Source organism: Hylobates moloch, unplaced genomic scaffold (assembly GCF_009828535.3).
Source record: "Hylobates moloch isolate HMO894 unplaced genomic scaffold, HMol_V3 SCAFFOLD_14, whole genome shotgun sequence".
Lineage (NCBI taxonomy): Eukaryota > Metazoa > Chordata > Mammalia > Primates > Hylobatidae > Hylobates > Hylobates moloch.
This window is the reverse complement of record NW_026652289.1, coordinates 2,462,622-2,479,105: the sequence shown is the minus strand read 5'-3', so window position 1 is coordinate 2,479,105 and position 16,484 is coordinate 2,462,622. Positions and strand designations below refer to the sequence as shown.

At 46.5% G+C, this 16,484-nt stretch overlaps 1 protein-coding gene across 4 annotated transcripts in view; it reads left to right on the top strand.

Moving 5' to 3' along the window:
- The window catches only part of TRAPPC10 (trafficking protein particle complex subunit 10), a 91,029-nt gene that overhangs the window by 58,077 nt on the left and 16,468 nt on the right, over positions 1-16,484 (top strand). For all 4 annotated transcript variants that reach the window (XM_032175200.2, XM_032175201.2, XM_032175202.2 and 1 more), the window contains 10 exons: positions 171-317; positions 1,207-1,321; positions 2,711-2,787; positions 3,850-3,941; positions 5,695-5,835; positions 6,149-6,261; positions 10,153-10,667; positions 11,504-11,645; positions 14,177-14,335; positions 15,074-15,303. In XM_032175200.2, the coding sequence (XP_032031091.1) occupies positions 171-317; positions 1,207-1,321; positions 2,711-2,787; positions 3,850-3,941; positions 5,695-5,835; positions 6,149-6,261; positions 10,153-10,667; positions 11,504-11,645; positions 14,177-14,335; positions 15,074-15,303 (1,731 nt within the window). The remainder of the gene's footprint in view (positions 1-170; positions 318-1,206; positions 1,322-2,710; positions 2,788-3,849; positions 3,942-5,694; positions 5,836-6,148; positions 6,262-10,152; positions 10,668-11,503; positions 11,646-14,176; positions 14,336-15,073; positions 15,304-16,484) is intronic.

The window sequence follows — 16,484 nt, the reverse complement described above, 5'->3', positions numbered from 1 at the left end:
GTTCTCTGCCCCTTTCTCTCTCCTGTAGCTCTGCATGTCACAGAACTGTTAGATGAGGTGGCTGCTTGAAGGATGGAGGGTTTTGCACGTTCAGGCTAGAGCGTGTGGGTTTGTTCAAGCTAGAGCTCTCCCAGAGCTCCCCTCACACCTTCGCATTTGCACCCCCACAGGTCTCCGTCCCACCTGGTGCTCTGGACTGCTGGGTGTTTCTGAGCTGTCTGGAGGTGTTGCAGAGGATAGAAGGCTGCTGTGACCGGGCACAGATCGACTCGAACATTGCCCACACTGTGGGGCTGTGGAGCTATGCCACAGAAAAGGTGCCTACCTGCCCAAGTGTGGAATGCTCGCATTGTCTCTGCGGCCATGCCTGGGTGGCGGAGGAAGTCTGCCGTTTGGAGGAAAGGTGTTGCTCATTTAGATCACGATGCATCCACTTTAGTGGCCATAGAAGGTGTCTGGGTGCAGCCAAAGAAGTCATAGTTCCCCACCGCATGTCGATGTAGTCAGCAGACAGCAAGCACTTGCTGTGCTCCTGTGAAATTGACTCTGTACCCTGAGTCGGGGGACACGAGGGTGGTGCTGAAAGGTCACCTCAACAGGCAGAGCTGTGCTGGTGTGTGCAGCAGGTAGGCTGCCAGGGCTGGGCTTATGCAGGTGCAGGCGGAGCCTGGGGAACTCAGGGAGGTGAAGGACAGAAGCGGAGGATTCCCACCCTCCAGGCCTCACTGGGAGCTGTTGTGTAGGATGTATTTTTGCATCCAGATTTGAGTCATTGAGTAGGAAAGCTAAATTTCTTCTAGAATTTAGCTGGATTTGAATTTTTATATTTAAATTATTATTATTATTATTTTTGAGACAGAATCTCTCTCTTTTGCCCAGGCCGGAGTGCAGTGGCGCTATCTTGGCTCACTGTAAGCTCCGCCTCCCGGGTTCACGCCATTTTCCTGCCTCAGCCTCCCGAGTAGCTGGGACTACAGGCGCCTGCCACCGTGCCCGGCTAATTTTTTGTATTTTTTTAGTAGAGACGGGGTTTCACCGTGTTAGCCAGGATGGTCTCGATCTCCTGACCTCGTGATCCGCCCGCCTCGGCCTCCCAAAGTGCTGGGATTATGGGTGTGAGCCACCGTGCCCGGCCATATTTAAATTCTTGAATTCCCTGATGACTCTTATGGCAAATTAATTGAAATTGTGGATTTATCTTAACAGTTAAAGTCCTTGGGCTATCTATGTGGACTTGTGTCAGAGAAAGGACCTAACTCAGAAGATCTCAACAGGACAGTTGACCTTTTGGCAGGTTTGGGAGCTGAACGACCAGAAACAGGTACTTTTTTGTATGTACCTATGTGAGTGGTGAGGTGGACAATAATGAAAATGTCCTTTGCAAGTTGGCACATGTAACCCAAGTTCTAAGAGTAATCATATTACTCACCATTTGGAAAATTATACCCATTATTAGCTGACTGGATGAAAGCACGTGATAGTTTACCTTTTAACAGCATAATGCAGTATTAGAAATAGTTGGAGAAATTGGAAGGAGTTTCAGAAATGTAGCTGAGTTTCTCCTGGGCTTGAGGGGCTTTAAGCTCATGTTCACATGCGCCACCCTCTCTCTCAATTACAGATGATCTGTCTTTCTAACAATACGACCTGATGTTTTTTTTTTAAGAGACAGGATCTCACTGTGTTGCCCAGACTAGAGTGTAGTTGCACAATCTTGGCTCACTGCAGCCTCGACCTCCTGGGCTCAAGGGGTCCTCTTGCCTCAGCCTCCCAAGTAGCTGGGACTACAGGTGTGTGCTACCACACTTGGCTGATTTTTTAATTTTTTGTAGAGATGGAGTCTCGCTGTATTGCCCAGGCTGGTCTCAACTCCTGGCCTAAAGTGATCCTCCTGCCCTGGCCTCCCAGCAAATTTTTTAAAATAAATTGGCCGGGCACAGTGGCTCCCACCTGTAATCCCAGCACTTTGGGAGGCCGAGGTGGGTGGATCATCTGAGGTTGGGAATTCGAGACCAGCCTGACCAACATGGAGAAACCCTGTCTCTACTAAAAATACAAAATTAGCCAGGCATGGTGGCGCATGCCTGTAATCCCAGCTACTCGGGAGGCTGAGGCAGGAGAATCGCTTGAACCTGGGAGGTGGAGGTTGTGGTGAGCAAAGATTGCTCCATTGCACTCCAGCCTGGGCAACAAGAGCAAAACTCCGTTTAAAAAAAAAAAAATTCTCCTGGATAATAAGGCTCTTTGAAAGGAGGATTACTCATTGTTTTACGTAGGAATATATGATGAGTATTATTTAGCAAGACTGTTGCTAAAGAATATCTGATGAGCTGAAAGCATTCTTAGTAAATTGAATAAATGTTTAAGAGAAAAAATACATAGTATTTATATTTCACTGTTTCAACTTGAGAGCATTTCAGATCACTTTGGAAGTAATTTAATTCACTGGAGTATTTATAATATATGTTTCTAAAAAAGTCTAGTTCTAAAGATCAGAGAAAAGCATGACACAAAGCGTTTTGACTATTTTATGAATATGTGAATTGAAAGAGAATGTACATGATCATGTAGTTTCCGTTGGCATTGGCCAGTTTGTAATTTCACAAGAGTCAGATGAGGTCATCTACCTGCAGTATGTGAAGGTGAATGTGAAGTCATGTGACTGGACATGATGAAGATGAAGAGGGACTCTCATTTCTTTCTGTTTAAGCCAACACAGCTCAGAGTCCTTATAAGAAACTGAAAGAAGCATTATCATCAGTGGAAGCTTTTGAAAAACACTACTTAGTAAGTATTAACAAGTGTTCAATGTCTGTTCCATGAATACCTGTCTCTAGAAGGCTTTGCTACATGGCCTGTTGAGTTGGGAAGGAGCTAGTATTGGAGGCCCCTTCTTGTTTTTTTTTTAGTTTCTTTGGTACCTGGGGAGTTGTGGACAAAACATGGAATAGTTGTTCATCAAATGTGTATTAGTACCCATGGTACCATATTAGGCATGGAATCATCTTTGAATATTTACAGTTTTGTTCAAATTGGGTCTGCTCACACAGAAATTATAAGAGAGGATAGTGAATACTTTTCTTTGTAAAAAGGAGTAATTTGGACTTGGGCAGAGCTATTGTTTTTGATTTTGAAAGATTTAAATTAGCAAAACTTAAAAAACGGTGTAGGCAGAAGTGCGGTGGGTCAGCGTCATCCCCGGGTCATGGGCAACTTGAGTGTTTGGTCTGCCCGTATTGGCTGTACCTCTTGTACACACAGGTATGAAAATACCCAGCATGTCACCACGTGCAGAAAGTCCTTGGAAAAGTTAGATGTTTTGGATGAGTTTGTGGGTTTCTTTTATTATTATGCTTCATAATTTATACACAGGTTACCAATTTTGATTATATATTACAGGAAAAATTCACAAAAATAGATGCAAAGGAAAAAATAATGTTACATTATTAACAGTGTCTTCTGCAGGCTGGGCATGGTGGCTCATGCCTGTAATTCAACACTTTGGGAGGCTGAGGCAGGTGGATCACTTGAGTTCAGGAGTTTGAGACCAGCCTAGCCAACATGGTGAAATCCCATTTCTGCTAAAGATACAGAAGATTAGCTGGACATGGTGGCGCCTGTAGTCCCAGCTACTTGGGAGGCTGAGGCACAAGAATCACTTAAACCTATGAGGTGGAGGTTGCAGTGAGCTGAGATCTCGCCGCTGTGCTCCAGCCTGGTGATGGAGCAAGACTCTGTCTCAAAACAAAAACCCAACAGTGTCTTTTGTGTGAGCTTTAGGTGAATAAATGTAGTATTTGTCCATCATTAAAAGTTCAAGTACATAATTGTGTTTTTACTTCCCCACAGGATTTGTCCCATGCCACCATTGAAATGTATACAAGCATTGGGAGGATTCGATCTGCTAAGTTTGTGGGAAAAGATCTGGCAGAGTTTTACATGTAATTGATTTTGTACTTTTCTTTGAATTGTAAACATACAAATAACATGAGAAGATTTGTTATATATGGAGTTGGTATAAAGTGTACATAAATTTGTAGATTGAAAAGTGTAGATTCTCTTACCCAGTCCTCATAATTTTGTTTTTCAGTTTCTTCTGAAAACCAGATGGAGAGCTTTTCTGCTTGTTACTCTTAATAACTGTTATTGGTCTTTGAGGTTCTTTTATTTAATTAAATATATACATTTTTGTAACTAAGTTTAATTAAAGAATTATAAGACAGTATAATGGTGAGTAAATTGGCATATAGATTCTTACATATTGTTATATAGCATTTCTCTAGTTTTATCAAGTATTAAGAGGACTGAAAAACCTCAAGGCCATTGATGTAAAGCTACTGCATGTGTCAGGTTTGTGAAAGAGGGATGATCTAGGGATGACTGGAAGAAGGTGTGTACAAATACTGCAGGATTTCCATTCCAGCTCCAGCTTTGAAGTTTGATTCCAGAAAAACTCCAAATTTAGCGTATTTCTAGTGTGTTTCATAAAATCAGACTATCAAAGAGAAGAAACCCCAGTGGGTCATGTGGTTACCATTTCAAAGTACTCAAAGGAGATACAAGCTATAAGGAAAAAGATGCTTGTTTTCATTTTCTAAAAAAAAAAAAAGTATGATTGAAATGAGATCTTGAAATCTGTACTCAAGTAATTTCATTAGGTGAAGCAAGAAATGAGAATTGATTTGAACTGTTGTGAATTGGCTGGAAAGGGATTCTTAAATCAGCTAAGTGAACTTTCTGGTTTTCCAGATGTGGTTGGAGCAGCTTAGCCAGTTACCCACTAATTAACGGCAGAGTCACAGCTAGAATATAGCTGTCTTGAATTTCCATGTAGTGTATCTAAAGAGGAAGGTGCTCCTTAATGAAGCAAAGAGGCTTCTTGGGAAAGGGGAGGGGATCCTTGTTGCTCCTGAGGCTTTGACAAGCCCTTATTAATTTGCATTTTAAAGGCAGGCAAGGCCACACACACCAGTAGTCCCATCTACAGTGGAGGAGGCTGAGGCGGGAGGATCACTTGAGCTGAGGAGTTTGGGACTGCAGTGAGCTATGATCACGCCACTGTATTCCAGCCTGAGTGACAGAGCAAGACCCTATCTTTAAAAAAAAATTGTGCTTTAAACTTTGCTTTGGGGGCCAAGTGTTGTTGCTGTTTTAATTCTCCGGCGTTCTCTGGAAGCCGGAGCCTGTGGAGCGCTCTTTGCCTGAGTTTCCAAGTGGCTCTGTGCGCCCTTCCGCTTGCGCCTTGTAGACTGCTTCTGTGTTTCTGTGCCTTTAGTAGGTAGTGTAGACCCATACTTGGACTTCCTGGCTTCATTGCTGACTAGCAGTGTACTTGTGGACAAGCCCTTCCTTCACCTTCTCTTAGCCTTGGCCCTCTTGCCTGTCAGCTTGCGATCATGATCCTGAGATTCAGCTATGAAAGTTCCTCGACGTGTGTATGAAGCCAGACCAACAATGTGTGGTGCTCTTATCACCACACGCTGATTTCTCAGATCTTTGCCTGGGAGTCTAATTATGTCGTCCTGAGTAGGTGCTCTTTCTCACGGAGCGGGGTGGGTGGAAAAGGGCTGTCTAGAGATGTTGAGTCTGTCCTGGCATGGGTTCTGGAGGATGGAGGCCAAAGCGGGAGAGATGGGGTCTGTGTGTTGATTATCCCTAGCTGTAATGAAAGCTACTGTTTGTTGACTTTTCAAGGAGGAAAAAGGCTCCACAAAAGGCAGAAATCTATCTTCAAGGAGCATTGAAAAATTACCTGGCTGAGGGCTGGGCACTCCCCATCACACACACAAGGAAGCAGCTGGCCGAATGTCAAAAGCACCTTGGACAAATTGAAAAGTATCCTTTAATGTTTTCATGAAGCAGGAAAATTATTTTCTGTTTATACAGCAAGTTGCCCACAATCAATGTTTCATTCACACCTATTATTCAGGAGAGAAAAGTCCTAACTTATACATATGTATTGTATAGAAAATGAATGAAATGTCTAGTCGATTTTTTATAATCTAATTTTGAGTCCTAGTAACTTAAAAAAAAAAAAAAAGCCCTTCGGCTTTTGAAGCCTCTGTGAAGGCTGTAGGAGACTTTGCATCCACTTTGCCCCGCACTCCTCAGTATGAGCCTCTCCACGCTCCTTACCTCTCCGCTCCAGCTACCTGCAGACCAGCAGCCTTTTAGCCAGTGACCACCACCTCACTGAAGAGGAGCGCAAGCACTTCTGCCAGGAGATACTTGACTTTGCCAGCCAGCTGTCAGACAGCCCAGGTAAGACCAGTTCTTACAACTTTACTAGGAATATTTTCAAATATTACAGAAGTAAAAAGAATAGAAGATACACCAACCACTTAAAGTAAACAATTGCTAACATTTTGCTGTGTAGCTAACATGTATCTGTGTCTTTCACTTGACTTTTTTTTATTTTTGCTTAAAGTCAAACTCTAGACCACATTGGATCTTGTAAAAATAAGGACAGTCTCTTTACCACACTCAAAGAATTAATAAGGTTCTAATATCATCTACTAAGAAGGCCATATTCACATTTCCCTAATTGTCTTAAAATATTTTCTAAATCATTTTTAATAGAGTCCAACAGGATATCACATATTAGATCTGGTTGTTAGATCTCAGTTCTCTTTTAATTTAAAAAAAGTTCTTCCCATCTCTTTTTCTTCTTCTTCTTCTTTTTTTTTTGAGACAGAGTCTTGCTCTGTCCTCCAGGCTGGAGTGCAACGGTGCAATCTCAGCTCACCACAACCTCCATCTCCCGGGTTCAAGCAATTCTCCTGCCTCAGCCTCCCAAGTAGCTGGGGTTACGGGCGCCCGCCACCATGCCCTGCTAATTTTTTGTATTTTTAGTAGAGACAGTGTTTCGCTCTGTTGGCCAGGCTGGTCTCAAACTCCTGACCTCAGATGATCCACCCACCTCGGCCTCCCAAAGGGCTGGGATTACAGGTGTGAGCCACCGCGCCCAGCCTTTTTCTTCATTTTTTAAGACAGTGCTTTTTTTTTTTCTTTTTTCTTTTTTTTTTTTAAATATGACAGCATTATTGTGATATTCTGGAGCCAAGAGATCCTCTTACTTTGGCTTCCCGAGTGGCAGGGACCACAGGTGTGGGCCACCACACCCAGCTATTTTTTTTCTTCTCTGTCACCTAGGTTGGAGTGCAGTGGCATGATTGTAGCCCACTGCCAACCTCTGCCTTTTGGGCTCAATTGCTCCTCCCACTTCCACCTCCCGTGTAGCTTGGACTACAGGAGCACAACACCATGCCTGGCTAATTTTTGTATTTTTAGTAGAGACAGAGTTTTGCCATATTGCCCAGGGTGGTCTTCAACTCCTGAGCTCAAGAAATCTACCCACCTCGGTCTCCCAAAGTGCTGGAATTACAGGTGTGAGCCACCGTGCCTGGCCACCACAGTCAATTTTAAAACTTATTTATCACCCTAAAAAGAAATGCCATACTTAACCCCGCCACCCCCTTCCTGCAGGCACGAATCTACTCTCTGTCTCTCTAGATTCCTATTCTGGATGTTTCATACAAATACAGGTTGAGTGTCCCTAATCTGGAATTCTGAAATGTTTTAAAATTCAAAACTTTTTGAGGACCAATATGACTCTCAAAGGAAATGCTTATTGGAACATTTTGGATTTTTAGATTAGGGATGCTCAGCAGCATGTCATGCAAATATTCCCAAATCCAAAATGATCAGAAATCTAGAACGCTTCTGGTCCCAATCATTTTGGATAAGGGATACTCAACCTGTAGAATCTGTCAGCCTAAATAATACACATAGGGAGCCTCTCTACAAAATGATATTTATTTGGAAATAGGGCATTGCAGCGCGATACACGGGCCATAGTAAACTATGTGCATATTCAGGAAAGGGGTTTTAAAGGGAAAATGAGGATTACATCACTGGTCTGGGGTGGTGATTCTCTGCTACAAGGATCAACAGGGTGGCGCCAGTCAGGGTTGGACAGCAGTTGCTGAGCAGGTATCTTGGTGGAAGAGTGTTTTGTGTAAGGCTGCAGTGGCCTTTCCACACGGCTGTGGTGTTTGCAGTCTTTTGTAACATTTTTTGTTATCAGGCATGCTTGCATGAGAGCCCTCCCTTCATGGCCTTCTCTGGCTCTGTTAGTCACGGTTTTGTTGTTGTTGTTGTTGTTGTTTAGCACAAGTGACTCCCTTTCGATTCTGACAACTTTCACACATAGTCCAGTGTGTGGTGTTTTGTGGCTGGGTTCTTGACTGACCATAATGTTTTCGAGGCTCATCTCTGTTGTGGCCTGTGTCAGTGCTTCATGTCCTTTCATTGCTGAATCCTCCAAGCCAGTTGTCCTACAGGCTGGCCTGCCTTCTGGAATTTATCTCAGTGTTTCCTCATTGGAGCATCTAAATGGAAGTTAGAGTCAAATTAATTGTTTTGGCAAATATACTTGTAGATCATGCTGTGTGGTAAGATCAGATTTATTGTGAAGCTGAGCTCCTCACCTTAGTTTATCAAGTGTACTTATTTAAGGTAGTTACTGTGTTACTCTACTCAGGCTAATATAAACAACAGGGATTTATTTTCTCGTAGCTCTGGAGGCTGAAAGTCTGCTATCAGGGTGCCCCAGGGCCAGTTTCTGGTGAGGGCTCCCTTCCCTGCTTGGAGACAGCTGCCTCCTCGCCTCGTCCTCACATGGTGGGAAAGAAGAGAGAGCAAGCTGTCTGCTGACTCTTCTTAAAGGACAGTAATCTCATCATGTGTGCCCCACCCTCACAATCTCATCTAACCCCAGGCACCTCCCAAAGCCTGGTTCCAAATACCATCAGGTTGGGGGTTAGCGCTTCACCACATGCAAGTCGGGGAACACAGTTCAGTCATAGCCATGACTAACTACTTGAAAACCAGTTTTCCTAGAAGTTTCAGGGTCAGGTTGATGTGGTTATTGACTGCTGGGGTGTATTCACTTATAGGCATCTGGGGCCCGGCGTGGTGGCTCACACCTGTAATCCCAGCACTTTGGGAGGCCGAGACAGGCAGAGCACTTGAGGTCAGGAGTTTGAGACCAGCCTGGGCAACATGGCAAAACCCTGTCTCTACAAAAAATTAGCCAGGTGTGGTGGCGGGCACCTGTAGTCCCAGCTACCCGGGAGGCTGAGGTGGGAGGATCGCTTGAGCCCAGGAGGACTGGGCTGTAGTGAGCCAAGATGGTGCCACTATACTATAGCCTGGGCGACAGGGCGAGACCGTGTCTCAAAGAAAGGGGGAAAACAAAAGATCCCTCTGGATGGGTTTCTCAGGAGCATCATGACATGAGTTTGGCTTTGTAGAGTCTTTAATGTGCCCAAACTGATTGTTGGTAGAGCCATGACCACACCTGCTGCTTTGTATTTGAGACTATTTGAGTTGTGATTTTCCTGCCAACATTCCTTGGTATCTCTGTATGAATAAAATATGCCGCAATTGTTTACTGTTTTCTCATGATCTATGGCATCAGTCTTGGCAAGTCCTTTAGTTGATGAATATTTAATAAATACTTAACTGGTCAGTTCTGCAGCCTTGTGTATCTTCTAGGCAAAACCAAGGCACTTCCAGTTGGGTCAGAGAGAGAAGGGCCCAGAGAGAGCATTAGGCTCTCACTCCAGCAGCACCTGTAGACCTGGCTGGTTGCTGCCGTCCTGGGCCTGGGGGCACAGAGGGGTCCTACTTAATTGGCTGACTTCATAGACTGGCAGACACCTGGGGTTTGTTTCCACATCACAGCAGGGCACTTGGGCATCTTCACTGAGCATGTTTTTAAGTAGGTGAGAAAATATTGGAATCCCTTGGAAGTAGCTCTAGAAATTGGACTATTTACAAATTTTAGTTTGAAACTGAGAAGTAGTTGACCTGTATTTCTCTTAGGTTTGTCAAAGCATACTTGAGAAGGTTAATTTCTGTACATTTTATGATTTCTAGGCATTACGTAGGTATTTGCTAATATTTTGCTTTTGATACAATAGCTTTTGGGGGGTGTGAAGATGGCAAGAGGCTGGGCTCAGCTGTTGTGCACATCACTGCTTCTTGCTTCAGTCTGCTCTCGGTGATCTTGCTGTGTCCACGGCCTGCTGCTGCTTACTGTCAGGAAGTGTGACTTGGGGAGTCAGTTACGATAATGTCTATTTACAGGTCATAAGATAGTGCTACCCATGCATTCCTTTGCACAACTGCGAGATCTCCATTTTGATCCCTCCAATGCCGTGGTCCACGTGGGCGGCGTTTTGTGCGTTGAGATAACCATGTACAGCCAGATGCCTGTGCCTGTTCACGTGGAGCAGATTGTGGTCAGTGTCCACTTCAGCATTGAGAAAAACAGCTACCGGAAGACCGCGGAGTGGCTTACCAAGCACAAGACGTCCAACGGGATCATTAACTTTCCACCCGAGACCACACCTTTCCCTGTATCCCAAAACAGTTTGCCCGCGCTGGAGTTGTATGAAATGTTTGAGAGAAGCCCATCCGATAACTCCTTGAACACCACCGGGATTATCTGCAGAAACGTCCACATGCTCCTGAGAAGGCAGGAGAGCTGCTCCTCTCTAGAGATGCCCTCAGGGGTGGCTCTGGAGGAGGGGGCCCACGTGCTGAGGTGCAGCCACGTGACCCTGGAACCAGGGGCCAACCAGATAACGTTCAGGACTCAGGTATGCGTTCAGGGTGGGAACTTGACTTTCAAGTTTGTAAAGAAGGGCCATGGAGCTTACAAGAACTGTCTGGAGTGTGGTGTGAATTGAGTGGAGTCCTTTGTTCTAACCCTGTTTTTGTCTCTATCCTTATTCAAAAATACACTGTTTTCTTTCGTATTTATACAATTTTCTGACAGTTGATAAATTTTGAGTGAAGTTCTTAACGTAGATATTTGTTCTTAGATTAAGTTAGCTTTTTAACTCATTGGATTATTGGATTCAGTTAGCTTTTCCCCCTGCATATGAAAATATACACCCTCATTTGTTAAAATGAGGTTTCAAAGAAGTTGGTACACTTTCCCACTCAAAGTTATTTTCCTTTTGTGGCTGGCTGGGTGTCAAACCTGGTGTTTCTCACCCATTCTAACATAAAGTTTTCTCTGACACAGGATATCCTGTAAGTTCCACTAACTCAACAGGATTTGGCCTGTGGAAAGTACAGCTATTTGTCACATTTTTTAGTCTAGAGCAGGGCTTAAATCTCGTGCTGAATGTCTCTACTAAATACACCCTTCAAAGAGAATGCCACAAATACAGTTTATTAAGTTGAAAATACCTTATTAAAGTTAAATTTAAGCATCAGTTACTCAGAAAATCACAAATTGAGAGATTCTGAAGGCCTTTTGAAGAGCCCAAGCTTAGAGGTTTAGGCACAAGAGCAGGGGGTACAAGAGGGAAAGAGAAGTACAGGCCTTTCTGTAGTTCAGAGAGACCACTGCACAGCGCTACCGCAGGAAGCTCCTAACTACAAAACTGGGTGACGTGGTTTCAAATGCCTGATTCTTTGACTCTAGGCCAAGGAACCTGGAACGTATACACTCAGGCAGCTGTGCGCCTCGGTGGGCTCCGTGTGGTTCGTCCTCCCTCACATCTACCCCATTGTGCAGTACGACGTGTACTCGCAGGAGCCCCAGCTGCACGTGGAGCCGCTGGCTGGTGAGTGGGGTCCCCAGCCCTTGAGGAGGCGCGCCGCTGGGGCGGTTCTGAGGAGATCTGCTGAGTTACCAGGCTTCTCATAAGTTTTAGCTGTGTCTGCCTTTAAGAGATATTTTGGGTAACATAATGGAAATTTTGCCTGGGAACTAGCTGACTGCCTCTTTTGTTTATCTGAATATTTGCTTTCCTGTAATTGCTTTTTCATGTTTAATAAACATGGTGTATCTGAAAATAAGAAACACAGAAGAATTAGCTCTGAGAATGGAAAGAAGAAACTCAAGGTATTTTTTTTCTACTGGCTCACTCAACCTAATGGTCAATGCAGAGGACTTCTGGGCCCAAATGTGCAGGGATTTCCCCCTGCCAGCAAGCAAGCAGTCAGCCCTGCAGCAAAGGTCCTGCAATTCAGTTCTGACCCTGTCTACTGGAGCTGGTGTCAGACGCCACAGGGTGAGGGCTCAGTCCCCAAGACAGTCCCCCCTTCCCATGCCAGCCACCAGCCCAGGGTTCTTTTGCTTGTGCTCCTGACCGACTAGCTAGAAATCAGGGCTCTCACAACCCCCTTTCTGGGTTTGATGAATTTGTTAGAACAGCTCACAGAACTCAGGGAAACACGTTGACTGGATTATTATAAGGGATATAGATGAAGAAGTGTGGAGGGTGAGGTATGGGGAAAGAGGTGCAGAGGTTCCACGCCCTCCCTGGGCACCACCCTCCAGGCACCTCCATGTGTTCAGCTGCCCGAAAGCTCTCCAGACCCTGTCCTTTGGTTTTTATGGACGTGACATTACACAGGCGTGATCGATTACACCACTGGCCACTGATGAGCAACTTGACCTTCAGCCCCTCTTTCCTCCCTGGAGGTTGGGTGCCACTGCTGAAAGGCCCGACCCTCTAATCCTGCCCTGGTCATTCTGGTGACCAATCCTCATCTCAAAGCTACCTTGGAGCTGCCAGCCTCCAGTCAACTCATTAGCCTACAAAAAGACATCACTTTGGAGATTCTAAGGAATTTGGGAGCTAGTATGCCTGGAAATGGGGTTGAAAACTACATGTGTATTTTACAGTGTCACATTAGCCAAGAAGCAGCTAATGTCTACCACAGAGTTTCATAAATATGTATATAATTTCCTGCTTAGAAGTACATTTCAAATGCTAAACACTAGATTTAGTTAGGATCTATACTCAGATCCCAGCACTTTGGAAGGCCAAGGCTTTGAGACCAGCATGGGCAAGCCAGTCGGGGCAGGATGACAAAACCCCATCTCTACAAAATAAAAAAGTGAGGTAAATTAGCTGGGTGTAGTGGTGCGCCATGGCCTAGTCTACTCCCAGCTACAGGCTGGAGCCTCAGCTACAGCCTCCTGAGCCCAGGAGTTTGAGGCCTCAGGGAGCTGTGATTGCGCCACTGCTCTCCAGCGTGGGTGACAGAACAAAACTCCATCTCAAAAAAAAAAAAAGTTTTCCTTTGAAAGGTTGATTAAACTTGTCCATCTGGCATGGCATTTGAGAAATTCAAAGCTATTGTCCTTTCTGATAAGTTCTAAAATTGGAAGGAGTTGCTGTAAACAAATGATTGAAGAACATGTGGCAGCTGAACAAGAGTGAGTGAATGTCTCCTTTGTTCGGGCTAGGAACAGTTTATTTGCCTGTTTCTTCTATGTGGAAAAAAATCACAAAGCATTTTTCTGTTATTCCCCCATTCCCTCTATTTTTCTGCATCCGTGCCTCTTGTGTGGCCACCAGCAAAGGCCGTCAGATGTGGGACACAGCAGTCAGTCTCTCCAGTGATTCTTCCATTGGAACATTGTGTAGAGAAGCTGAACTCAATTCCTGCAGGGGAGCCGAAGCACCAGCCAGCAGGCCCTGCCCTCCCCATGGCCCGGCGGCTGCAGTGCCAGGCTCGTGGCCTGGCTCCTGCTTCCTGCCTAGTGTCCCATCTCTGTCCACTCTGCCCCCGGTCCTGGTATCTTGCCTGCCTCTGTCTTCCCTGCAGCAGGATTCTCAGAGGCCTCAGCTCACTCCTGCCTCTCATTGCTGTCTTGGAGTGAGGGAGAGCCACCTGACTGCTGACTGTTCTTAACCAAAAAGCCTGTGGCCTGAAGCTGAAAAAAGCCAGAGAAGGTTTTGAATCTTTGAACAGCACCAGCACAGTCAAGTTTTCTTTACAGTCTCTTCTTAAGCCTCATTATCTGATTCTCTTCTACTACTTATTGGCAGGCAAATTTTGTGACCCTCAGAGACGTAGTCATGATCATAATCCCTGACTTGCTAAACCAAGATGGGTATAAGACTCCTTGACTCACAGAATTCTCTTTTCCCCAGCAAGGTTCTCCTTCAACCCTGTAGTCCACATCATTAAGATGAAAAGTTAGGGCAGAAGGGAATGGAAGTAGAGGGAATTCATGGAGATCCCACAGGAGCAAATCTTTCATAGTAAAAGATATAGAGCCCCTTTCACCCCATTGCAGGCCCTGAGTTGCTGTCTTCTGGTTGGCAGCACTGCTGAGCCGTGATCTCTTTTTCTTTAGATAGCCTTCTGGCAGGCATTCCTCAGAAAGTCAAGTTCACTGTCACTACCGGCCATTATACGATAAAGAATGGAGACAGCCTACAGCTCAGCAATGCAGAAGCCATGCTCATTCTGTGCCAGGCGGAGAGCAGGGCCATGGTCTACTCCAACACAAGAGGTGAGGTGCCGCCCACCCAGGCCCAAGGAGGACGCCCACCTTGCCCTGCACCCTGTGGGTGTGAGGGTGAGCCTGGCCTTGCTGCCATCCCGCTGAGCGCCCCCCGACAGTGTCTGGAGTCAGTGTTCCATAGGAGCACTGCGGCCTGGTGCCTGTGCTGGGGTCCCATTTGAGGTAATAAACTGAGAGTGGTTCACATGCTGAGTGGCCGAGCAGTGCTTGTCTGGCTGAGGATTAGGAGATGGGGGTCACGGCTGGGGTCACGTTCCGTGGTGATGCCTGCCAGACCCTGTCCACCCCGGGCTGGCCCTGCTCCCGAGAAGCAAAAGCAGAGCAGCCCTTGTAGGTGCTGTTGAGAGCCCTGAGCACTCCCATCCTCCCAGCCACGAGGAAGGGGAAAGGGAGGACCCTGCTCCCCTGGGGTGGGGGTGGATCTGCGGATGAGCTGGAACGGGAGAAGGTCATGCAGGGACCTACATAGGACTTGGGTGGGCCCCGTGGGAAATGTCCTTTTCCTGTCTTCAGATTGAGATCAATGATGGGTCTGGGCGCCTGCCTGCCGGCTTTCACACGGGGCTGCTCTGTCCTAGGCGCTTTGTTATTGGGTTTGCCTGCCAGGCGCACAGGAGTGGGAGAAGTTGAGCAGTGGCCTCACTGCTGGGCTGTCACCTGCTGTAAGGAAAAGGACAAGTGAAACCGAGGGAACAGCTTTGAAGTGACTTTTTCTGTCTTTCGTAGAACAGTCTTCTGAGGCCGCGCTCCGGATTCAGTCCTCCGACAAGGTCACGAGCATCAGTCTGCCCGTTGCGCCTGCGTACCATGTGATCGAATTTGAACTGGAAGTTCTCTCTTTACCTTCAGCCCCAGCACTCGGAGGGGAGAGTGACATGCTGGGGACGGCAGAGCCCCATAGGAAGCATAAGGACAAACAGAGAACTGGCCACTGCATGGTTACCACAGACCACAAAGTGAGTAGGGACAGTGGAGGAGCTTAGCTTGTGGGGCCTCCTCCGCCTGCCTGCCTGCTGGGAAGGCGATGTAGCGATGCCTGCTGTTAGCCTGGCTCCTTCTGATTCCCGATGCCCTGGGCATGTGTTTAGCAGTTCTGTCTGTCTGTGAATCACCCTTTCTTAGATAAGGGGTGCATTTTTTGCAAGGACAGAGACAAGCCAGCTCTACCTTTCCCTCTCAGTTCCAGGGTCCAGGGAGTTTCCTGTAAGAGGTTAGGGCCGGCCTAGGCATGAGGGGTGTTAAACTTGGGTCATGTCCATTAGACCGGTGACGAGGCCAGAGGAGGTCTGTGTCGTGTGTGCCTTGGTGTCTGTCTACTGAAACATCATAAGCTCAGCCAGGGAGGAGCTGTCTCATTTTAGGCTTTGGTGCTGGTACTTACTGACAGTTACTTGAGAAAGATGTGATTTCGGTCCCAGAGCCACAGGATATCAGCTCATGGAATGTGTCGCTACATCATCAGGGTGTGCCCAAGTCTTGTAGCCCAGAAATCAATCCTGAGGACCCTAAAACAGCCCAAGGGTCGCAGTATAGGCCCAAGAGCAGCAGGAGAAAAGGGCAAGGAATGCCGTCTTTCCAAAGCACGAAGTCACCAGACAAGTCCACGCCTGAAGAAGAATGTAATGTTCAGCTTTTGAAGACACCTGAGGAAGTGTCTTTCCCTTAACTCACACAGACGCGAAGGTGACGCCTAGCTCAGCAGGAGCGCACAGCACTGGCGGCACCTGTGCTGTGTGCCGTGTTATCCCACTCTTCTCTGGTGCTGGTGGCACCTGTGCTGTGTGCCATGTTATCCCACTCTTCTCTGGCGCTGGTGGCACTTGTGCTGTGTGCCGTGTTATCCTCTCTTCCCTGGCACTGGCAGCACCTGTGTTGTGTGCCACGTTATCCCACTCTTCCCTGGCGCTGGTGGCACCTGTGCTGTGTGCCATGTTATCCTGCTTTTCCCTGGCGCTGGCGGCACGCGTGCTGTGTGCTGGGGTATTCACCTCTTTCCTGGCGCTGGTGGCACGCGCGCTGTGTGCTGGGGTATTCACCTCTTTCCTGGCGCTGGCGGCACGCGCGCTGTATGCTGGGGTATTCACCTCTTCCCTGTGGGGAATAAGGCTTGAGACTTGCTTCATTCCTGCCCTTTAGG